The following is a 24,651-nucleotide window of genomic DNA, read 5'->3' as shown; positions in this document are numbered from 1 at the left end:
AAGAGAAATCTCTTTTTTCTTTTTCCTAGACGACACCACCAGAGGCTCCACCTGACCAGTCCTCCCTTTGCTTCTAGGCTATTCAAACCCCACCTTGTGCTACAAATATGCTTCCAAGGTTTCTGGGAAAGGGGAAAATCCCCGCAGGTCTGCGAAGGGGAAGCAGAAGAAAGGCAGCGCTGCAGCCCGGGGGTAGGAGCGCACAGGGGACACGTCCCAGGTCCCCAGGCCAGTGGATCTCCTGGCACGGTGGGTGCGGTTTGGCTGAACCCCCTGCCCGACCGAGGAAGGGTCGATGCTTCTCCCACGACCGGAGAAGGATGCTGCGGGGTGCCCGGCTGTCCTTTCACCCCAGGCACAGCCACCAAAGCCGGTGACAACCACAGACCCCGAGACCAAGCGCTTCTCCGCGGGTCACCCACACACCCCCGGGCGAAGCAAGGCCGGGAGCTGCTGACGCTCACCCCGCTGCCCTCCGGGACGCGACGCGGCCACAGCGGGTCGTTGGGCTCCCCGTGTCCCCCCTCCCCGGGTAGCCCCGTGTCTCGGCCCCACTCACCGGGCGGCGAGAGCCCCACTCCAGCCCCGGCCCCGCTCCCGGCTCGGCGGCGGCGCAGCCCGGCCCCGCCCCGCCCGCTGCACGCCGGGGCTTGTGGTCCGCCCCCGGCCCGGAACCTGTGCCCGAGCCCCGGGAACCAGTGACCGGGGGGTTCCCGCTCCGGGAAGCCAATCCCTGCCCATCCCCACCGCTCTGCGGCTGGGAGACCCGCCGGCAAAGGCAGGAGGAGAAGGCAGGGCTGAGTGCGCCAGCTCTGCTTTTATTGTAACAGAGAACAAGCTGCAGAAAGGCCTAACGCACAGTGGGAAGGGGCTCCGCAACCAGAGAGCAGCTGCAGAGCCACGCGGGACCGGGAACCGCAGCACAGGAACCCACAGCGCCAAGGGCAGCACCCGCGGCGGCGGCAGCAGCACGGAAGGTGGTTTATTGCACACACGGGAGCGAGCAGCAGCTGCAGGCATCAGGCCGCGTAAACAATCATTGCTGTTGAAAGCGTCTGCCAGGGAGGCGCGGGAGGCTCCAGCCTTCCTCGGCTTGGGGCAGTGCAGTGCCAAGGAGCAGCAGACAGGCCCATCCTGGCTTCCACAAGACAGAAGGGAAGGAATGAGAAACAAGGACTGCTGTGCTAAATGTTGTGGCACAGCTGCAGGGCAGAAAGGTGTCAGTGGATGGAGGCAGCTCAGGCAGACACAGAGGTGACCCCTCCAGCTTTGCTCCTTGCAAGGGGAAACTCCATCGTGCAGCAGAGCCAGGCATGGGGCCTGCGGCCTTTGGGAACTCACGCTCCCCCCAGCAACACCTGTGTTCAACCCCATAGGCTTCAATTTGAGCTCCGTGACACCAACTCCCTCTTGGTGCTCTTGGGGCACATGGGTGGGAGCTGCCCTCTCTCTATATGGGATTCTCCCATTAGGGTTTCACTGACCATACCAGATCCTCTGTGCTGGCACTTCCCCCAGAGGGAATATTTGGTAGATGGAAGGGGCAGGATCCAGCTGTGCAATGACAGGAGAAAGTTCTCAGCCCAACACAGCTGTGCATCAGTTTATTTGGATTAAAATTCAGAGTCCAGTGAGTCACAGGGCCTCAGGCAGACTCAGTATAAAAGGGCAGAATGTTTTTTGAGTCATCAACTCTCAGACTTCCCTTAGGATCTTTCCATCCCGTTTTCTGGTGTCACCAGAAATGTGGCTGAACAGAGCAGATGAGGGACACCCTGCAGCCCCCTGTGAGGATGGACACAGCAGGGCACACCAGACACACATGAAGACTCCGCTTTGCAGGGAGGGCCACTGGGTTGGAACAGGCAGAGGGAGATGCAGAGACCAAGAGAGCTGTTTTCAGATGTTCTTATTGGGGAAGGGTAAGAAATTGTTTGACTTCAGGGTATGGGAGCATAGTCAGGAGAACCAGGCAGGTTGAGAGGAGGGACACAGGTCTGGCCCCCACACCAATGCCACTGTGAATTACACCTGAGATTCCCAGATGGAAAGACAGAAGCCAACAATGGAGCAGATTTTAGTGAGAAGTCATCAGAGATGGTTGTCAACCCTGGGCCAGGAGGGTGAAGGAGGACAGAGCCTGGTGGCAGCATGGACCAGCTGAGGAGGTCACAGGAGCACACCTGAGCAGCTCTCCCACCCAGCTCCCCATCCATTGCTGCCTGGGCCAGCAGCCAACAGCCTCACAAAGCCTTCTCCTGGAGAAACAAGTGTGGGGAAGCCTTTGGTGCCTACGCGAGTAGGATGGCAGTGCTAAGCATTTGCTCCCTCCAGCACAGATGGGTGTTGGGGTTGATGGACAAGGACGGACAGCATGGGACAACAACTGTGACGATCAGGAGCCAACCATGTCCCTGCCCCACAACATGGGGTGTTTTTCACTAGGCTTCTACAACAACTTATCTACAAGATACATTCAGCAGCAGCATAAAGCGTTGTGGTTGGAATATTCTGTTTCCTTTCCCTCCCCATCTTCAGCTGGTGGGGAAGGGAAGGCCACCAGCTCCAGGGCACACGTTTGTCTTCACTTTGTGACTTGATGGATTGCATGAGCCAGGTAACCTACGTTGCCAGACGTAACTCCCGCCACAGAGATTCGTCCGTCCTTTGTCATATAGATGGAGAACTCCTTGATCAGCCGCTCCACCTGGGGGGAAAGAGCAGAGATGAAACTGCAGGCCAACCTCTAACTCTGTCAACAGGTTGCAAATTTACCCAGCTAGCCAGAACAGAAAGCAAACTGGGTGCCAGCAGACATGGCATCCCAGTACCATCCCAGTCAGCAGTGCCCCCTGTAAACCAAGAGATGCTGCTCGGCTCTCAGGCAACATGACTGCAGATGTTCAGCTGGAAGAGTCACCTCACTTGAGCTGACCTTTAAGGTCACCTTAGAGCGGTGCCAAGTGACCACTTCCTTTGACAGTGAAGCAGGCTGCATCTGTTTCCAACCTCAGCAAACATAGTGGGGAGCAGAGCAAGGCCTGGCTTCCCAGATGCTCCAGTGCTGCTTAGAAGAAGCTCCTCCTGGAGGAAGAGCTGCCCATAAGGGCTCATTTTGGAATTTGCAGTCAGGAGCTTACAGACAAGTAGCACAAACAACACCTTGAGACCACAGGAACTGCCTTTACCTGCTCAGGCTTCAGCCCTGTAAAGCAGAACATGCCAATCTGGTCAGTGATGTGCTGCCAGTTGTGGGAGGATCCCTCTTTCTTGAGGTTGGACACCAGCTGAGTCCGCATGCTGATGATCCGGTCAGCCATGCCCTTCACCTCCACGAGCCTGAGAAGCAAACCCAGGAGCCACTCAGAGCAGGGCTGGGATGCACCAAAGCTGCTCCCCCTCCTCCTTTAACTACCAGGAATCAACCCTCTCAACCTGGAAGGGCCTCACACCCCCAAAACACGGGGAATGCAGATAAGCAAAGACCAGAGTGTGTGAACCTGTAGCTCTAGCTGAGGAGCTGCTTCTTTCTCCTGTTACCTGAAGATAACTGCTATTTATTTATTCCACAGCTATTGGATGCTACTACTGGAGTATCAGCATCTCTCACTTCTGAAAGCCACAGCTGAGCAGGAGGCCTCATGGCAGCACTGCCCAAACTCCGATAAAATAATATCTGCAGATAAATGAAGAGTGCGGGGGTGCCTCCCAGCACAGGCAGACATCCCCCGCTCCAAGGCAGCACAGGAGACATCTCTGCTAGGACCTAGATCAGGCACAAGTGTCAGCCTTGCCAAAGGGACGCAGCTCCCAGTGAGGCCACAGCACACTGCCAGCCTTTGTTCTGCCAGGCCAGCTGCTGGCAGGGACTTGACACCAAGGGGCTGGCACAGGCTGACGCCGGGAAGCAGGCTTAGGGCACAAGGGTCTTATTTCCACGTGGCTTATGCTTCCACTTCCCCCATGTGAGACATACTACAATGGCTACAATGCCTCAGTCAGTCTTTCACACTGCTTGGATACACAGCTCCTGCAGTGCTCAATCCCAGGGAGCTTTATCCCCTCCTTTACAGTGTTTTCTGTCTTGGTAACACAAGGGAAACCTGTGTCAGGCTGGACTGAAACCAGCGGGATTTCTCCAGAGGAAAGGGGTGACACATAGTTCTGACTGTACCGCCAAAGCTCTGAGCTGCCCAGGACAGCAGCAGACAGTGAGGACGGCACAAGGCTGCCACAGAGACCTCACACCTCCCTCTCGTGAGCATTAGGAGCTCCCTCTTACCACTCTTTCCGTAGGTCAGGGGTGTTCAGGATGATAGAGGCGATGCGGGCTCCGTTCAGGGGTGGGTTGGAGTACATGGGGCGAATGAGGATCTTCAGTTGCGATTCGACCCTCTTGGCTTCCTCTGCATCACTGCAGACCACCGTGAAGGCACCCGCACGCTCTCCTGAAATAGGGGCAGTCAGGTCCCAGGCTCTGCCCCCCAATACCCAGGGCTGGGGCAGGATTTATCCAAATGCCACATAGCCTTAACAGAGCCCTGTTCGCTAGAAGGGTCTCCACCAGCTCCCAGATTATTTCCTGCACCCAGCACTGCAGGATGAGCACAGGCAGCAGAAAAACACCGGCTGCTAAACCTGGGGTTCTTCTAGCAGCCTGGATGAAAGTATTTCCACACCATCTGCCCTACTCACCGTACAGCCCCATGTTCTTGGCGTAGGACTGTGACAAGACAACGTTGATGCCCTGTTCAATGAAATGCCGCACAGCCCAGGCATCCCGGTTGATGTCCCCGCTGGCAAAGCCCTGGTAGGCCATGTCAAAGTACACAAGGAGGTTTCGTTTCTGCCAGCAAAGAGGGGAGAGAGTATCACAGGAGCTGAACACCTCTAAAGGGAGCAGGTAAACAGGCTGAAAAGAGCCACACAAGCAGCAGCCTGCTGAACTGCAACTCTTCTCCTCCAGAAGCAGAGCCATTCCCCTTCATTTGCCACAGGAAAGGCAGCCCAAAACCCACCACTGCCCACCACACATCAAAACAGCAGGACAAGACCCTACCAGTGCATTTTTGGGGTGTGCAGCCTAACCCAGAAGGCAAAAGTACATTCAGCAGTAATAAATTATTCCATGTCTCCTAACATCAGTTTCCAGGAAAAACAACTGGAAACCCTCTGGGCAGGTGCCAGCCCTTCCAGTGCCCCCAGGCAGATAACCCAGCCCCACTGCCCCTCCGTCAGGAGACCCACAGCCATCTGTAGGCCCCAGAGGCCACTTTGATGTCTACTAATTATCAGGACACTACTAAGGCCAGGCATCCCTAAGCCAAATTTCACTGGTTACAGCTTGGGGGAGCAGCAGAGAGGAAGAGGAGAAGGATGAAGGAAGAATCTGCCTCTATCTGTTTCCAGCTGAAACTTCTGAGAAGACACCAGGCACGTGAAAGATCTTCCAGCATTTTAAATACACCAGCACTGGGAGACCCTCTCCAGCTATCCCAGCTCAAACTTTCAAGCCTGCTCCTCTCCTCTGAGGTCTCCCCTTCCCCATTTGCTGGGAAGGCGCCAGCAAAGAATCTTGATAGTCACCTAGAACCTTTAAGGGTGCACTTGTCTTGCTCCCATCTTCAGTACAAGAACATGACACCCATCCCGGCTTCAGGGAAGGGAAGAACCTTTAGTGTAGTGAAGACCAGATACCATCCATGAAACCCCAGGGATATGTTTATCCCAGGAACTGCACAGTGCCCCTGGGACACTCAACTACTCACCTTCACCACAGCTGCCAGCTCCTTCCACTGCTCCTGCCGGGGATCCACCCCAGTGGGGTTGTGAGCACAAGCATGCAAGAGGATGATGCTCTTCTCTGGAATTTTCTATGAAAGAAGTTACAGAAAAGGAATTATTAATAGCACCTGAGCACTCTTCTCAGTAGCTGAGACTCTTGGCCTAGACAGCTTAGATAAGCTCTGCAACTCTTCTAGCCTTGATTTGGTGCCTTCAGGCATCATATTTAGGCTAAAGCAAGATCACCCATCTCCCCACATCACCTCCTTGCTTCCAGGCATGAAAGACAACTCACAGAAATGTCATCCATGGCTCCAGAGAAGTCAAGACTACACGTCTTGGGGTCATAGTAGCGGTAAGCCTGAAGTTGCATGCCAGCATCACGGAAAATGGGTGTGTGATTACCCCAGGATGGTTTGGGTAGATACACGTCACGACTGGACTTGAAGAACCGTTGCTGATAAAGATAAAATACAGTGTTCAAATACGTTGAACAGATTCAAGCAGTTTGAAAACCCCAAAGACTCAGTTCTGGTCAAAACACGTCCTTTCCTTCCCCCACCAGGCAGGGACTCACCAAAAAGTTGGCTCCAATTCGCAGAGATCCAGTCCCAGAAATACCCTGCACGGTGACATACTGCAAGGGATGAAACAAGTACATGAGTCTGAGCATCCACAGTACGATACAGGGTAAGCCCAGGCACGATGTCAGCACTGGCAGAAGCACAGCTCTGCAACAGCTCACCCAACTGGGGACATGGGGCTGGAGGGGACTGCATGGGTCAGCAACTCCAGCTGCAGGGCAGAGAGTTGGGAGCCTGGCAAGCTGAAATCCCCTCCTCGGGACGGGCTGTTTCACTCCAGCCTTCCAAGGACGCAGTTATCCTTGGGCTTGGCCAGCTTGCAACTTGGAGGCAGGAGTACCTGACAGTCCTTCCACTTTTGCTGGGCACCCACATACCAACCATAAGTCAGACAGCGCTGCCCACCCCCTGTTCCCCAGCCCGCTCCTTACCCGGCCACTCTTGAAAACCTCACTGTTTTCACCCAGAGCCAGCGCTGCAGATGCCCGGGTGAAATCCGCCAGCCCCACAATGGGCAAGTACTCCTTGTCCATCTTTTTGGATGCAATCTCAGCCTCCGCCTGGGAAGGAGGAAACATATTCAGCAAGGAAAGCACCACTGCAGAGAGGAACATGGACAGCTCAAGGTCGCTTCTCTTCACATTTGCTCCCTCAAAAGTGGCAAAGGTTGGTGGGCAGGAGTTTCCCTCAGAGATCAGGGCTCATTCAAAAGCCAGGACAGCCATAAACTTTTTGGGTGACGCTCTGCTTTCGCCACAGCGCATGGTCCCCAGCAGCCACCACATCCCTGAGCAGGTGCTACCATTGGTATGGCAGAGCAAGGACACCCAGCACCAAGGGACAGCACCACTTCCAGCTCATTACATGTCAGTGCTGCCACACAAGGACACACATTTCTTTGCCCAAGCAGGAACTGTCCTGCAGGAAGGCAAGACTTGACTGTTACTGAAAGGCAGAGATTGTCTCTACACGGGGAGACATCCCAGGTAGGGTAGCGAGCCCCTTGTACGGCCTTGTCATTCTGGGAATTTTATCGAATTAGATGGAGCAGGTTAAAAACAAAAAAATCCAGAAACCACAGGCAATGTTGGAAGCAGCCTGTCTGAAAGCTGGCTCACCCAGCCCTTAAACATGGCTCCTCTCAGCTTGGCTAATATCGACTTCTTTCAAGCAGATCCTGCATCAGAAACCAGTCCAAGTCCCTGCCTAACACAGAACCAGAGAATGGCAGCAAGAAGAGCAGACAAGGAGCCACGCTCAGGAAAAATGTTGTGACAGAGGCATCTAGAACACTCTGGGAACCCTATCAGTGCCCCCAGAGAGGCAGGAGAGACCCCGGCAGCACCCACGTACCACCAGGAAATTGTTCCTGTGACACCATCGAGGCTCCCTGGTTGTGACTCAGCTGCAGTATGTGCTGACACAGGGGCAGTGAGGGGAGGGGATGGCTTTGAACACCACACTGATGAAAAACATGGACAACACATCCTCCCTATGCCAAGGAGACCAGCCAGTCAATGTGCACGTCAACTCCCAGCTATTTAATGGCCTATTTCTACGCTTACGGCCATGAAAGGCTCGGTAATCCCCTCAAGGGCAGTGTCCACATCCAGCTACCTGGGCTGGAGTTTTAGACTGGCTTATGGAGAAACTGGTAACAACGGCTCAGCAGAATTTCTAAGACTAATCCATTAAGGGGACAATGTCAGCTCTTTCCTCCCATGTGGGTTGGCCCGGGGAACACCAGCCTCTTCAAGGAACACCTTGAAGTTCAGAGGACAGCTGGGTTGGAGGGCTCATGGTAGTCAGCAACAAATTAGATTTACCCAGATGGGAACAGGATATGTGATCCCTGTTTTATCCACTGCTACATAACAACCAGCTCTGCTGTGTCTCAAAAACTTCAGTACTGCTAAGGGAGACATCCAGGAACGCTGTCCTGCTCTGTCAGAGACAAAGCTTATTCTAAGGACCAACAGAGAGGTCTTGCCCCTTCCTGACCCCACCAGGGCACCCAACAGCTGGATCCATCCCAGCAAACAGCACCAGGCTCACCTTGCGAACACAGTTCAGGACAAAAGGCTTCCCGTTGTCATCCCGGTACGCCCCCACACCCAGGTTCATCTTCTTGGAGTTGGTGTCGCGCTTGAAAGCTTCTGTCACCCCCAGGATGGGGTCGGGGGGACCCATCTCCACATGGGACCACCATGAGCTAAAGGAGAAAACAAAAAGGAAGATAAGAATTAGGCTTGAGAATTGGGCAAGGACAGGGCTAGAGAGAAATCCTCAAGGAAATCTGGTCTTTAAACCACTGGAAAAGGTACAAGCAGTGGCAAGATAATTTATTCAGGAGGAATAAACCCCAGCTCCTCTATGCTATCTGGCGCTACATGTTACATTGCAGAATGGGCAAAGAGCCTCAGTTCACCGAGGCTGAAGATGACTGACCTCCTCCAGGTTGTTAATGTGTAGAAATGGCCCTACTTGCCTTATGTACCAACACCAGAAAGTTCCCAGGAAACAAGTCTTAAACTCTTACGCTCTGGTCAAGCACCATCTCTTAACAGACCGGAGGCGGGATCATGCAGGTCAGTCCCCTCCAGGAACCTTGCCAGACACAGGTAATTGCGCTGAGCACAAATATGGAGCCTCTTCCAAACTCCCGGAAGGGCTCTTGTGCATGGAAACTAATTTGCTTTTCTTGCAGCACAGCCTGACCTAATGAAGATATTTCCTTCCCTGCCCTGCAAACCCTGCCTCGCTTGAATAGGGATGTTGTAGCCAAATGGTGTTTCCCTGGAAATCGCAGAGGACGCTTTCTTTCCACTGTGAGAAGTGACAAACTCCCTTGCTGTCAGGCATGGAAGCTCCCTGCGTCAGCAGGAGCTTTGTGCCCCATGCCTCAGCAGCCACTGCACAAACAACCTGCTTCTGCCCTCTTGGCAGGACATCCTGAAGACGGACAGGTTCTCTTAATGTCAAGGGCAGACCACACCATGCTATAAAAAGAAATCTGTTACTCTCTCTTTGGCCACAGCCTCTGCCCAGTCCCACACCCAGGCTTTGCAGGCTTGTAGATAATGCAAGAGAAGCGGTGTGGTGGTTTTTAACCTGCCTGGCAGAGGGTTGCAGCTGTAACAGCCCCTTCAAGAAGACAGGATTACTAAAGGTAGCTCTGAGCACCCTGAGCATCACACCAGCACTTACCCAGATCCCCAGGCTCTGGGGGACAAAGCACACAGCACAAGGTACATTTGGGTTATCTCCTCTGGGGAAGGATTGAATCTGGATTGCTAAAGTAGAAAGACACAGCCAGAGGGCTCCCACAACCTATGCTGCCACATATCAGCTTTACAAAGCTTTGCAGCCAGGGGAAGGATGCCTACTGTGAAGATAACACCCTTTCCCAACTCAGGAATGCTGTCCCCGGGACTGAGTTTTGCCCCAGGCAATGCAGGCAGCCTCCAGCCACCCCCTCCTGCTTGGTGTGGGGACAGACCCAGCGAATCTGAAGGCAGCAGGGCCAGGCAGGTTAAGGAGGCTCTAACACTAGCTGCAGGTTAGCAGAATCCATAAAGTCATCTTCCCCCTCCACTCTGCCTCTGTTTTGGGTCCATTTAGACCCAGTTCAGTCACTACATAAGCATACTTTGCACTAACACATGTACATGGATTGTATCTCATCAGAGCCCCAAACATCATTTGCCCTGTTTAGACTTAACTGCTCTTCCCATCGGTACAATATTTCCAAATAAAAAGTCTCCATTTCTCTTCTTGACAGACACTGTGAAAAAAAGGGCAGCAACACACATACAAGGCAGAGCCACTTCAGGTAAGTTTAAAAATGGAAGATGTGCTTATCATTTTCTAGACCACTAACAAGTTTTAATTACCTCTGGTTAAGCACAGGATCAACTTAAAAAGGAGGATGAGTCAGTCGTGCCAGGAACACTCACCCTGCAGAGGGACGCAGCTGCAGTGGGTAGGGAGGGAGAGACCTGGGCAGCCATCCTGAGCGGGACAGGCCGAGGGGTTGTTGGGCAAAAATCAGCTGCAGGTTCAGGCAGCGTGCGATGCTGCTTTGAAAAAACCTCTTCCAATGCCTTCCTGGTAAAGCAGGGGTGAGGGAAGAAGGAAACACACTCTGCACAGGAGCGTATCCTTCCCCCCTGCAGTTTACCTGGTCTGCAGTTATTTTGGTACTGAGGGCTGCAGGGGCCTGGCCATCTCTTTTAAAGAGTGGCTGCTTCCGAGACAGTGATAGCACCATCTTTCTGCTGGGCTTTTCACCAAGCAGCTTACAGTGTTTTGGGCATTTAGGTCCCAATCCTGCGAACACTTAAGCAGGTCACTGGGCTCTAATACGTTGCTGCTGCAATTAATGCTGATCCTGCGGGTGTTTACCTAAGCTGCAGCACTCTGGAGAGTTAAGTACTGTTGTTCTGAGTCGGTCTTTCTATCGGCTTAAGGCAGCGAAGGGTAGGTTTAGGACTGATTTACCCGTTCCCCGCCTGAAGGTTTTGGGGTGAAGGCCAAAGAAAGATTCTTCTGCTGTTTCCAGGGAGGTGAGCTTGCAGGAAGACAGGAGAAAAAAGTCCAGGCTGAGCTGTCCAAACACATCAGGATACTCAAGAGATCACAGAGACAAAGCTTTCTAGGCAGAGATGTGGGACAAGAGACCTGCCAGGGACTCAAGGCCACAAGTCCTAACACACTGCTACCCCTACAATACCGTAACATTGTAATCTCTGCACTGTTATATTTTGAGCAATGAAAAGAATAAAGGTCAAAAGTTATAAAGTGGCTGTTCTCTCTGCCAGGCTGGGGGTATTTTTGGTGCAGAAAACTAAAAACTTGATACCGAATGAAAACCAAAGAAAGCACATTCTCCAACTACAGCACTGGTGGCCCAAGTCAGAGTTCAGATGCTGAGCAGAGCTGGTGTTCAAGTAGCCTGCACACTCTTCAGCCTGGCTAGTCTCCCGAGCCAGTTTACTGCACAGCTGCAAGTGTGATGTGATACATAGACAGAGAGAGGGTGGGGAAATGCACCAGGAACTGTGTAAACCAGCAACAACCTTTAAAAATGTAGGTGGAACTCACAGCCTGAGCTGCAGAGACCTAAGAGTGTGCTGATGGACTCTGGCCAAGCTCAGAAAGCTTGAAAGCATTTACAAGTCCAGTGAAGGCTTCTGTTGTGAAGAGGCCAATCTATGTTCCCTGAGGTACAGCCACATAAGAGACTGGATTTCAAAACCTCTGCCAAAGCCCCTATGGCATATCTGCAAGCCAGGGCAGAGTGGAGTGGTCAAAGGCAACTTCGGCCACACTGTGGCGATACCACAACTAAAGCAAATATTTAAACAAGAACAATGTCAAGAGGCTCCTGGCTACTGCCCTCCTTTCAAGCCTAAAAAAACCACTGTCTCAGTCAGCTTGGGTAAGCTTCCTACCAAGAAAAACATCTAAAATAGCTGCCTCAACAGACTGAGTTATCACCTTAACTAGCATTTGTGTGTCAAAGGAGCCACTTTAACCATTTTGTATCTCTTCACTTCTGTCCTGATTTCAGAAAGCCCCTTCCAAGTGCAGAGCAATGGTAACAGCTCCAAGTTGCTGAAGATAAGGAAGCAGAAAACTGCTAATCGCTGCTTGGCCTCCCCTATCTAGGCAGGCTGCACACAAAGGCTCTTTACTTACAGAAGGGATGTTCTGCATGTCTTTGGTGACCTAGATTCAGTTTGATAATTTATAGTTTGCTGTAGAACAAGCTTGAGAAACGCAAAGTGATTGCCAGCAGGCTAGCATACCTTTCACAGACCTGCTAGAGACCAAGAGCAGAAAACACAGAGGTGCTCCTCCGTACTTGCAGAGAAGAGCCAGAAGGCTCCCTCGAGAAAAGCAGAGGCTGGGAGCATTCATCTCCCAAGGCAGCAAGGGGCCATGCTGGACAGTTAATCAGTATCTATCAGCCACTTTTATCCTGCGCTAACAAGGGCTGGGAGCTGTTTCTTAAGGCTTCCCCAGCCAGCATGGGCCAGGAGTCAAAGAGAGAAGCATGGCCTTGCCCAGACCCCTCTGCACGTTCTGCTTCTTGTCCACCTGCTGATGGTGGGGCAGCACCCCCGCCTGCAGCTCTCGGGTCAGCTGCACCTTGTGGAGCTGCTCCGGGCTGCACCCTGTATCCTCCTATCCATCCATCCATCCACGCACCCACCCACCCATCCATCTGCCGCCTCACAGGCAGTGGAGTCCGGAGCTGCCAGCACAGAACTGGTGCTCATAGAAACCCCCTCGTTCACACCTCACTCACGCCAGGTCTGAGAGCATGGCTCTAGCGCAGGCAGCGCTGCACGCAGGCAGCACCACCCCAGCCCCATTTCATGGTGCGTGAGGTCACTGAGGACCCACCACAGGAGTCCACGATTCCCAGCTCCATTTCGCGGTGTGCGGGGTCCCTTTGGTCCTGCTACATGGTGCAGGACAAGCAGCAGGACCCCAGCCCCATTGCACAGGACTCCCCGGCCTCACTGCGTGCTGCAGACTCCGCTCGTTCTGGGCGCACGGCGCCAGCAGCAGCCGGGCCCGCTTCCCGCTGCTCAGGGCCCACGTTCCACAACCCGTCATCACGGCGCCCGCGCCGCGCGCCCTCCACAGCGGCTCCTCAAGGGCAGGCTGGGGGGCGTCAGACCCGGCCGCAGCCAATCAGAGAGCGAGGAGCGCTGCGTGCCCCCCGACCCGCGGCCATCCCCAGCCAATCCGCGCGCTGTCCCGCCGGCAACCCCCTTTTCCCCACCGCGGCGTCACGGGCAGCGCCTACAGGCTCCGCAGAGGGACACGCTTCCGACCCGCGGCCCCCCGACCCGCCCCTCTCACCGGGGCGACCGGCACCGGGGGAAAAGCCCCTCCGCCGGCACCGGAGGGCGGCCCCGGGGGGCTGAGCCGCTCCTCAGCCCTCACCTGGCGCGGGTGGCGGCGAGGCGCGGGGCGGCGAGGAGCCAGCGGGTGTGCAGGAGAGCCATGGCGAGCGGCAACGAGTCGACCGGGCTGGCGAGCGGACACTTCACGCTGCGGGCACCGGTCTCGCGCCCCGCCCCGCGCGTGCGCCGCCCCGACGCGAGGCGGTGCCGACACTCGCCCCCTGGCGGCCGGGAGGTCTCGGTGCAGCCGCGGCGCCCGCCCCGTCCCGCGCTGTGCCCGCGTGTCCTGGGATGTACTGCGACATGGAGGGGTCGGCTGGGACGTGGTGCTCCGCCTTGGGCCATCTCGAACCAGGCTATACTGGGCCGTACTGGGGCACAGAGGACTGTACTGCACCGTGCTATGCTGCACACCGCTGTCCTGGACTGTGCTTGGCTCTATAGGACCATACAGCACCATATGGGGTCACACAGGGTAAAGGGTGGTATGGGGCCACACTGGGCTGTAATGGGCTGTACAGGACTATATGGAGCCGTACGGGGCTGTACTGAGCCATACTGGGCTGTACGGAGCTGTACTGAGCCATACTGGGCTGTACAGGTTTGTACTGGGCCACACTGAGCCATACTGGGTGCATACAGGACAGTATTGTACCATACTGGGCTATGCAGGGTTGTACTGGGCCACACTGAGCCATACTGGGTGCATACAGGACAGTATTGTACCATACTGGGCTGTGCAGGGTTGTACTGGGCCACACTGAGCCATACTGGGTGCATACAGGACAGTATTGTACCATACTGGGCTCTGCAGGGTTGTACTGGGCCACACTGAGCCATACTGGGTGCATACAGGACAGTATTGTACCATACTGGGCTCTGCAGGGTTGTACTGGGCCATACTGGGCTGTACTTGTCTGTAAAAGGCTGTACTGCACTATACTGGACTGTATTGGCCATCCAGGACTGTATTGCACCATAGTGGACTGTACAGGGCTGAGCTGGGCCATACTGGTCAGTAAAGGATTGTACTGGGCCATACTGAACCATACTGGGTCATCCAGGGCTGTATTGCACTATAGGGGGCTACACAGACCTGTACTGGGCCATACTGGGGCACAGGGGCTGGCCCCCCATCTTCCCAGCACTGCACTCACCCCACTGCCACGGCCTCCCCACCTTGCACCCCCTGACACCCATGGGGGGCTCAGCCTTGAAGCCAGCACCTCCTGCACACCCCCAGCACCCACCCCAGCGAGAGGCCACTGAGTGGGGGCACCAGGGTGCCCACCCCTGCCAGCGGGAGAGGTGGCGTTGGGACTCCACCGGCACTGCCACCCCAGAACCGGTTTCCTAAACCGGGTGGGAGGAGGGTGACGCACAACCCTTGGGATCTCCCTGAAGCTTTACCAGTGTCTGGGAGGGGTAACCACGAGTCAGTGGGAAGTGTGCTGAACTGGGGGTCACCCAACTGGGGACATCAGTGTCCCCAGCCTGCCTGCGCTCTGGTCCTCAGGAATTTCCACACCCCCCCCACACCAAACTATAGGGGCTTTCTGAAAAGCTCCATCTCTCTCCCTCACCCCCCCCCCAGCAGCCGTGTCCCCAGTGAGGCCATAGGGGAGCCCCACCTCTCCCTGCCACCCTCTGTGGGACGGGGACAGCGGAGCTCGGGTCTAGCAGTACTTGAATTTATTTGTAAACTCTTCTTTGGTAAACGAGACAAACTTAAGAAGAAATCAAACAAATGAAAACACTCCCACCCCCACCCCTGGAAAACAAACAAACAAACAAACAAAACCACAAACAAACAAACAAACAAAACAAAACAAACAGGTGGATGGATTTAAAAAAGAAAAAAACCTTTCCCCCCAAATTGGGACTTTAACAACCCAAGAGCTGCTGGGGGGCACTGGGGGGAGGTGGGCACTGAGCCCCCGAAATGGGGGGCCCACCACTCCCCCGTGTCCCCCTCGCAGCACTGTAGTGGTGGGTGCTCCCCATTGTGCTCATTTTTGGGGAGGAGGAGCGTTGTTTGGGGGGGTCCTACATGGGGGGCTCATTGCAGAGCACAATCTCCAGCTCCTTGCGGTAGAGTTTGCCCCCGTCAGAGAGGTTCATGATGCTCTTCCTGTAGTTGGTGAGCTGCTGGATGTTCATCTCCTGCAAAAAAAGGCAGACTGGTGGGGCTGGGCACCCCAATTTCTCCCTGGGGGGCACTCCCAGGCTTGGGACAATCCCCCCTCCTCAGGTCCAGTGCAGCATCCCATGGAGATGCAGGGTTGGCATCTGGAGCAGCATCTCTCCTGGTCTCCAAGGAGGAGGGACACAGGCAGAAGATGCTGCTGGGAGAGGAGAGGAGGCACAGGGGGAGCTTGGGGGGCACCCAGGCTCTGTACCCCACTTATGCTTCCCCTCTTACTTTCTTATTCTTCTCATACAGGTCTTTCAAAAGCGCGTCCAGCTCGTTCTCATCAATGAAGCCGCTCCCATCCTGGGTAACGAGGGAGGGACATCAGCGGGGACAAGGACACGAGCCCCACGAGCCCACCCTGGGCATGGGTGCGGGGGGCACCCCCAGACCCTCACCCAGCACAGCCCAGGGAAAACCCAGCACTAGCCCCCCAAATCAGAGCAAGGAACTCACCCAACCAAAACCATGTGGTTTTGCTTTGGCTTTGGGTTTTGTGTTTGTTTGGTTTGTTGTTTTTGTCTGTTTAAATTTTTGTTTTGTTTTGCTTTTTGGTTGATTTTTAGAATTGTGTGTGTGTTTGGGTTTTTTGTTTGGTTTTGCTTGTTTGTTTTTTCAGAGTTACATTTTTTTGTGGCAGTTTCCCCGGAGCCGGCTCCCTACCTTGTCGTAAAAGGCGAAGATGGCATTGAACTCCTCCGAGGACAGCTTCATCCCCTGGGCAGTGGCAAGGGACACCAGGATGTGAAGTGGGGAAATGGAGCCACAAGCAGGGAGCAGGAACTTTTGGTTTTAATATTATTATTATTTTTTTTATTTTTATTTTACCTGAAACTTCAGAAGGAAGTTTTCTTGCACAGGCAAAAGTCTGAAAAAGAAGAAGGGCAGGAATGAGTGGGAAGCCACCAGGAAAAGACACTTTTAAAATCCAAAATTGTTTTTTGCTCAGAAACAGAAGCAAATTAAAGAGGAAAACTGTTTTCCTTGGAAGCTGGAGCAGACTCTCCCTAGAGGCGAGTGTTTTGGGGTGTCTTTCCCCTCCCACCGCCCATGACCTTACCGGGACATCTCTGAGAGCCCCAGCTTCCCGTCACCATTCATGTCGAACATCCGCAGCTGTGGGGACACAAGCAGCACCCGGTCACTCATTGCCACCTCCTCTCCCTCCCACCTGCCGTGGGGTGGCGAGACCCCCATGAGGGGACCTGCGCTGCCCCCCAGGAGAGCCGTGGGCCCCGGGACCACCCACAGGTCCCACTTACGATGGTCTGTGTGTACTCCTGCAGCTTGGGCTCGTCATAGGGCCGGTTCGCCTTCTTCAGCAGGTCCGACAAGAAGCCCTGGAAGGACAGGGCTGTGCTGGATGTCCCCATCCCTGGTGGGGACCCGGCTCAGCCCACCTCCTGCCCACAGCCCACCTTGAGCTCGTTGGCTTCGATGTAGCCGCTGCGGTCCGTGTCATACCTGCGCCAAGCCTGAGAAGCAACCACCGTGAGTGTTAGCGTGGGCTTGTGTCCCATGTTTCCCCCTCAACATGTGTGTGTCCCCATAGCCCGCAACATCCCCCACCACCCCTCAGAGATGACGTCATCACACAGCTCCGGTCTCAGCTTGTGGTGGCCTCACCGGTGCCACCTGCTCTCCCTTGGGTGCTGGATGCTGTTGTTCAGCCCCATGCCAAGAGTTCAAGCACTATTATCCTCACCCCGACATGTGAGGCCGGGCTTTAATATTTGATTGCATCCCCCAATTAAACAATAGTGCCCACTTTCCCCCCTGCCTGTGCCACAGGGCGCTCCTCTTTCAGCTATTGCCTTCACTTTGGCTTCATTTTCCAAGCGCAAGCTCCCCTCAGGATGCTGCACATCACCCTCAACTGAAGCCAACGGTGAGGTCTTGGGGTGGCCTAGAGCATCGTTGTCTGCTTCAGCACATCCCTTGGGCACTAAGGACTGACCACCCCGGAGAAGGAATTTACAGAAAAGCTCCAAATGCCCACAGCTCACCTCACCTGGAAACCAGGACAAGGTGCCCAGCTGCCCCGAGAGGTGCCTGAGGAGCACTGAGGACTGGGAACTCATCACACTCCTGCTCTCCCCACCTACACCAGCACCATCCACACCAGCATGCCCCCACCTCTCCTCCTGATGCTGAGCTTAAGCCAAGAGTTTGCAGGAGGCTGGGGTGGGTTGGGCAATGCCAGCTCCAAATTGTCTCTCCGTGGTGGAGCTGGGTACTGAGGACCAAATATCATGGGCAGCCCTGGCACAGCCCATCCCACTCACCTCCATGAACTCCGAGCTGGAACCCACGTGCTGGCGGAAACACAGCAGGAAATTCTCCTCCGTGGGCAGGATCTGGGCCAGCTGCAGGGAACACGAGCATCGGGGGGACACGAGTGTCATGGGGGAACACGAATGTCAGGGGAGGACCAGGAGCATCCCGAGGATCAGCAGAACCAGCACCACTCACCTCCGCCATCTCGATTTTGCCGTCCGCATTTTTGTCGTACTTGTGCATGAACTCCTTCATCTTGTCACCCAGGTTGTCATTCTTGGAGTCCTGCCAGCAAGGAGAGGGGACGAGGAGCATTTAACGCCCCTCCCCGTGCCAGTGTCCCCCGCTCGCCTCACTGCTGGGAACCAGCAACAGTGCCCGAGTGGTGAGCCCGGACCCTCAGGCAGGAGAGAAAGGAGGAAGAGGGGCAGCAAAACCAGGAGAGGTTCTTACCACACCCGCCCCCTTCCTCGCGCTTTCCAACTCCTGGAAGAAATTTTCCAGCTCTTTGCCTTCGATGTAGCCATTTCCTGGGGAAGGAAAAAAATGCAGTAAGACCCCCCTGGTGTCAGAGGGCAGGAAGAGAGGGAGGGATGCTCCCGCGGGCACAGTGCTTGTCCCCCTCCACGCTGGGACATGGCTGTGAGGTGACTGTTGCAGCAAAGAAAAGCCGTCTGATGGCGGGTGTTACACAAATGCAGTGATACTCGAATTTGCAGAGAGCCGGAGCTCCGTGTATTGCAGCTCAGAGGGGGCGCAGCCCTGCGCTTGTTCCCTGCACCCACTTGCAGGGCACTGGGGCTTTGTCCCCATCGCTACCGCAGGGGACTTTGTCCCCATCCTGTTATTTGCGGCTTTTTCTGCATCTGATGCTGTAACCAGGTGGTTTAACTAACACTCTCCTTCCTGAGCATCCCCCATCCAGGACTGCCTCCTCTTGACTTACTGCAGGAGTCAGCAGGGGCAAACAGGGAGCAGAGACAAGGCACCCAGCGCAGCATCAGCCCCTGGGTGCAGGATCAGCCCCACGATGGGGTCAGCCCCCAGGGCGGGCAGCCCAGAGCTCTGAGGTGTCCAGGGGCTCAGAATGGTCCCTGTCTCATGTATCCACCACGGAGGGACAGCCTGAGCTCTTCTTTGTGGTCATCCTCCCCCCAAAACCCTTTCCCCTTTCAGCCTCTGGAGGCTTGGACTGTGGTCCCCTGCTCTGCACCACCTTCGCTGTTGTCACCTGTGGGCTCCCAGGAAGCACCTTCTCCCCACTGCAAGGCAGCAGCTGGGAATAACCTGTCCACATCCTGGCTGGAAGCACCTGGGCACCTTCCTCCCACCAGACGAGCAGCATCCCTCCCAGGAGGGCATGAGGGGTTCGGGTGATGTCGGGGTGCTGGTGTGAGCTGCTGAAGGGCTTGGGTTTCCACTGCCCTTCCCAGGGTTTTGCAATTGCAGATATGGGAGAGCCCCAAGCTCCTTTGAATTCAGTTGGAAAAAAAAGAATCAGCAAGAGTTTTGAGCCAGGAAAAATAATAATGCCAAGAAAAGCCATGGCCAGTAGCTTGTTTTCCTCCAGCAGCAGCTTGGACAGGTCTGATCCATGTCCACAGAGCGGCAGGGTGTGAAGCCATACAGAAAATCTCCTCTGGAGAGCCACGGCCGTTCTGTGCAGCTGCACCAGCATCCCCGGAGCCTCCCCGTGCTGCGGAGCTGTGGTTGGCAAAGCAAGAACATCAAAGACCCTCAAGGGAACATCTCCAAGGCATGAGGGAATAGGTAAAAGTCCCATCAGAGGGGTTTATGTGTGGGGAAGAGCTTGGATGAGACAGCCCTATCCACAGGGGCATGAACCCCGGGTCCCTCCATCACCCTGTGCCCATGGGCAGAAGGAAGTGGCCGGAGCTGTTGGTGTTCCCACCCGATGTAGCCAGACATTGCCCTTGTCAAGGCCACAATCTCCCTGGCACCTAAGGCCCTTCTCTCCTGGGCATCTTGCCCACAGGCCACACTGGACCTGTGCCTGCCCCTGTGTTTTGGAGATGATGGAGCACAGCCAAGGGTGCAGCTGGACACCCACACCGGGAGCTGCCTGCTCCCACAGGGCTGCGGCCGTCCCGCCTTCCCCAGCCCCCACAGCTGCCCCAGTGCCAGCTCCAGTGGTGACAGTGACAGCCAACGGTGTGGCCAGGAGGACACCCAATGCAGGCTCAGCTCTGGCTCCAGAAGCGCAGTTGAGGACGCTGCATGATGCTTTCCCAGAATTTTGGTCCCCAAACCTCCCCCAGGGCTGGGAGACTCAGAGAAAGGCAAGAGCTCTCCCCTGTGCTGCTCTCTTTCACAGCACCACGGTGCTGAAACAAAACTATTTTCTCACTAAAATGATGCTGTGTTCTGCATTTCCTCCCTTTTTTGGGGGGCTGGCAGTGATGGGGACAGGGGGTGGCATGCCCAGCTGTGACTCTGTGAGGAGACAACATCCCCATTGGGGACACAGCCACCGCCACAGCATCCCTGGGGAGAGGTTTTTGCAGGGCTGGGGAGCAGGCAGGGAGGGACAAATTGCTCCAGCCTGGGAGGGGCCATTCCTCACCCTGCTCCAGGCAGGGGACACCCCCTGTGTCACCCCCCACCTCCAGGACCATGGAGTGGCCATGTGGCGAGGCTGGTGGCTGCGCTGCCCCACACATCTCTGGGCAACCCAAGCACAAAGGATGAGGAACCGTGGAGGCAGGGGGCTGGAGGGGACAGAGGGTGGGCACTGGGCAAAGGTTTATTGGGAGAGGTCACCTGGGAAGAGTAGGACCCTCCGGCAGCACCCAGAGATGACACCAGTCCTGAGCAAATCCCAGCTGTCGGGGGACCCTGCACCCCGCGAGACCTGGAGCACCCCTGGGCTCAACATCCCACGGGCTGGGGCTCCTGGCGGGTTCCGGTGCTGGGACGCCCCATCCTTTCCCGACGGGGAGGTTCTGGGGGGCCGATCATTCCCCCGATCCCGGTGCTTTCCCGACGGGGCTGCACCTCGGGGACTCTCCATCGCCCCGGGGACCCTCCGTTTCCCCCGGGCTGCGGTGGCAGAGGCTGTCCCTCCTCCTCTGGGCTCCCCGCGACGGGATGCCCGGGGACTCTCCATCGTCCCTCCCTCTCCCGCGCTCCCGGGGATGCTCGTCCCGGTGTGTGAAGTGTGACGGCGAGTCCCCCGCGCCCCGGGACTGACCGTCCGCGTCGAAGTGTCGCCAGACGTCGAGAAACTGGGAGGCGGTGAGCTCGGCCAGGTGGAGGTGCGGGGCCTGCTGCGGGCCGGCCATCTCCCGCTGCCGCCGCCTTCGCCGTCGCCGCCGCTGCCGCCGCTGCCACCGCCGCCCGCCCGCCGCCGCCTTTTATACCCGACGCCGCCGGCGCCGCCCGACGCCGCCAGGGGGCGCAGCCGGCCCGGGACACCGGCCGGGAACGGGGCGGCAGCGGGACAGCGGGGGGGTGACAGGGACGCTGGAACATCGCGGGGGGAGTGACAGGGACACCGGATGGCTGAAAGGACACTGGGGGGTGACAGAGACACCGGGGGTGGGGGATGACAGGGACACCGGGACACTGGCGGGATGACAGGGACTCCGGCACTGCAGTGGGGAACTGGGACACCGAGACACCCAGGCACCAGCACACCGGGACACGGGCACACCGGGGCCGGCAGGCTCTGCACGGGGCACCGTGGGGGGCAGTCTGTGCCACTTGTCCCTGTCTTGTCACCTACCCCTGCCCTATGTCACCTATCCCTGCTCCGTCACCTACCCCTGTCCTGCACCACCAATGCTTGTCCTGTGTCACTCGTTCTGCCCAATGTCACTGACCCTTCCCCTGTGCCACCCACCCCTGCCCCACACCATCTATCCCTGTCCTATGTCACCTACCCCTGCTCCATCACCTACCCTTGCTGCATGCCAGTTGTCACCCTGTCCTGGCCTGCCACCTCCTCCTGCTTGTCACTCCATCCCTTCCCCAAGTCCCTCCATCCTTTTCTGTGCCACCCAGACCCAGCCCTGTCACCCAGCCCTACCCCTGTCACCGCATCCCTGCCCTGTGTCACAGCATCTGTGCACCTTGTCCCTGCCCCTCTGCCTCACTGGGCTTCTGACAGCAGCTTCACGGCTCATGATTTACTGATCTCGGTGGGAGGAGCAGGACAGAGGCAGCCCCAGTGCCACCACCACAGAGGGACCATCAACCCACGACCTATGGCTGGGTGAGGACACGAAACTTGGACATTGTGCCTGTCTTTTGGAGGAAAAAATAAGGAAACCTTATGGCGTTGCCATCCATGCTGGAGGGGGTCTCCTGGGAGGGATGGGAGTGATGCTCACCCCAAACAGTGACGCTTTTCACCCCCACTCCCCTTGCTGCTCACTGGCTCTTCAGGGGATTTTCTTTTCCCAAGTTTTCCCAAACAGGAGGGAAATTTCCAGGCCCAAACAAACAGCCACACGCGGGGTTTATCACTGGCTTGAGCGCAGCCTGCCCAGGGGAAGCATTGCCATGGCTACGGGGAAAAAAATATAATTCAGATCCAGTGAGAAGGCTCAGCTGATAGAAGTGCTTAATTAAAGATGAGAAGAAGGCAGGAAAGTTTAGATGTGCACAGTGCAGGGACATAGTCAGTGGCAGGCAGCTGCGGGGAGTTATTAGGGAGACTGCTCGTCCTGCTGGGTGCTGGTGCCTCTTGTTTTTTGTCTCTTGGCTGGGAGAAAAGGGGATGCAAGGTGCTTATCCTAAATCATAGAGCCCACAGTCCTTTTTTGGGAGAAAGCTTGAGGAGTGGGAGATGTCCCCAAGCTTGGCTTTAATGTCATGGGGAGCTGGGGTGGGGCAGGGTGCCAGACTCACGCCATGGGAAGGCAGATGCTGTGCCACTGTCCCATGGGGTAGCCAGGCTGGGACCCAGCGCAGCGGGACAGCCTCCACCTCCCTGCTGCACAACACAGCTTACAAGCACACACGGGACACTGAACAGTGTCCCAGGTACTCAGTTCACGTTTTCTGGGGTTTGGCATAGAAGTGAGTCCTAAAAAACTTCTTTTTCCCTTTATTGGAGCACGATTTTCCTCAGCAGAGCCCACTGCTTTTCCAGCCCCCTCCCTCCAGAGCAAAGTCTTCTAGGGGCTGAGAGTGGACACCCAATACCCCCCCACGCAGGACTGGGTTTAGACACGTGTCCCCACGTGTACCTGGCCTGGGGAGAGAAGGGGCACAGGGCAGCATTGGAGCCCCAGCACTGGTCCCGCATTCACTCTATTGGGAGCAGAGCCCAGCCCACAGTGGGGTGGCTCTGGGACAACAGCCCCCCTGCTCCAGGACACGCACCTCTCCACTGATGAAGACACAAGGTTTCTCCAAGTTGGCACCTGGGAGTGAAATGTGGGGTCCAGCAGTGCCCTGAACCCACTCCCTGCTGTCCCTGGGGACAAAGCCCCCACAGGGCAAGAGTGGCTCATGACTTCAGAAGGGCTCTGCTAAGATTGAGAAAGAGAGTTTTAGAGAGCAGGCTGTGAAGCGTTGCTCAAGGAAGGCAAATGATGGTTGTCCTTTGGTTTAAAGCCATTTCCCAGCATGGGTGTCCAGGCTTCGGGCATGGCAGGAGAGGACGTTCCTTCTGCAGGAGAAAGGGCTGGATGGCCCCCTCCAGCCTTCACCCATGTTCTGGCTCTTAAACCAACTCATCTCTGAAAGTGCCATGAGATTTTGGAAATAACAGACCATCACGCTGCTTACAGAATCAGGCTTTAATTCAGTAATGAAGTGAGATCAGCCAGATGCCATGACCTGCATTGCTCCTCCTTGCTCCGCATATTCAGCATAGCAGGGAAGAGTTTAATTCTTTCCAGCGCATGAAATCCTTGCAGGGAAAGCCTAAAGCATTTGGGGAAAAAAAAAAGACCCAAACACCATAGCAAACCCCCTTTAATTCAACTGCAGGTTTTCAGTAAAGAGAAATGTCTAAGGGAATTTTGATAAATTGAAGGCAAAACATATGTTGAGCTGCTGAGCTGAAACAGTGCATTTTTTTAAAAAAAGGTTTTTCCATTTACTTTTATGTAGAAAAGAGCGCAAACGGCAAATCTTATGTAAAAGGAGAGCCTGGGAAACCAAGCCTTGTAAAGCAAATGGGATAGAGCCGACAATGAGATTTGTCTGGGGCTTGGTTGCAGGGTTGTTTCTCAGATAACAGCTTAAAAACTTAAGAGTATGGTCCAGCCAAGGGTTTCATCAGAGGTTTGCCTTCTTACCATCAGGCTTCTATGTGAATCACACATGAGGGCACTGATACAACACCTCCGCCTTCCCCAGAGGACTGGAAGCAGCAGAAGTTCATGACCTGATAAGTTTGCCATGCACGCTGCCAGAAGGCACCAAGAGCACAAAATAAAAGGCACAGGATTGAGTGACGGTGCCATGTCCCACAGAATGTCCTGTGAGAAGCATCAAGGAAACCACATCCTGCCTCTGGTGCAGAGGACTTGCCATTCCAATACCCCCACAGCCCATCACAGCTTTCAGCTGCTCAGAAGTTAGTTGAAGTCCTTTCATTCTTGCTATTTCTTCATCTGAGAGTTCCTCAGTGCAGCAGGATCAGTGAGAAATACCTGTGCAAAGTCCTGGACAAATTCTGATCCTGATTATCCTGAGCTTTGAGTGCTGCTGCTCTGGTCCCCAGGGCTGTTCTTCAGCCCAAAGTTGGATGCAGGGGTACAGCTACAGGACTCCTTCCTCTCTAACCCACGGTGGTGGCTGAGCAGACAAAAGCACCTTTTTTCCAGGATGACAGCAGGATTTATTCCCTCCCAGTTTCTTCCCTACATATCTTCCCCTACTTGCACCATTGTAATTCAGCTTTTTGAAACTCATCAGC

General features: G+C 55.5%; 2 protein-coding genes across 2 annotated transcripts; both read right to left on the bottom strand.

Moving 5' to 3' along the window:
- Positions 1-800: 800 nt before the first annotated feature.
- GOT2 (glutamic-oxaloacetic transaminase 2) lies at positions 801-13,459 on the bottom strand. Its single transcript, XM_080352293.1, has 10 exons — positions 13,329-13,459; positions 8,424-8,580; positions 6,800-6,928; positions 6,362-6,421; positions 6,080-6,241; positions 5,769-5,873; positions 4,696-4,846; positions 4,283-4,448; positions 3,189-3,339; positions 801-2,707 (listed from the first exon to the last, which is right to left on the bottom strand). Exons 1-10 carry the CDS (start codon positions 13,388-13,390, stop codon positions 2,585-2,587), a joined length of 1,266 nt encoding a protein of 421 aa, XP_080208419.1. The 5' UTR covers positions 13,391-13,459; the 3' UTR covers positions 801-2,584.
- A 1,875-nt stretch (positions 13,460-15,334) lies between these two features.
- CALB2 (calbindin 2) lies at positions 15,335-21,076 on the bottom strand (the record flags this gene model as incomplete). The annotated part of the gene is made up of 11 exons (XM_080352222.1): positions 20,968-21,076; positions 18,210-18,286; positions 17,952-18,041; positions 17,765-17,845; positions 16,898-16,954; positions 16,742-16,819; positions 16,540-16,595; positions 16,308-16,347; positions 16,143-16,196; positions 15,711-15,782; positions 15,335-15,451 (listed from the first exon to the last, which is right to left on the bottom strand). Exons 1-11 carry the CDS (start codon positions 21,056-21,058, stop codon positions 15,335-15,337), a joined length of 813 nt encoding a protein of 270 aa, XP_080208348.1. The 5' UTR covers positions 21,059-21,076.
- Positions 21,077-24,651: the final 3,575 nt, after the last annotated feature.

Source organism: Nesoenas mayeri (genome assembly GCF_963082525.1).
Source record: "Nesoenas mayeri genome assembly, chromosome: 12".
Lineage (NCBI taxonomy): Eukaryota > Metazoa > Chordata > Aves > Columbiformes > Columbidae > Nesoenas > Nesoenas mayeri.
This window is presented reverse-complemented; position numbering and strand designations above follow the sequence as displayed.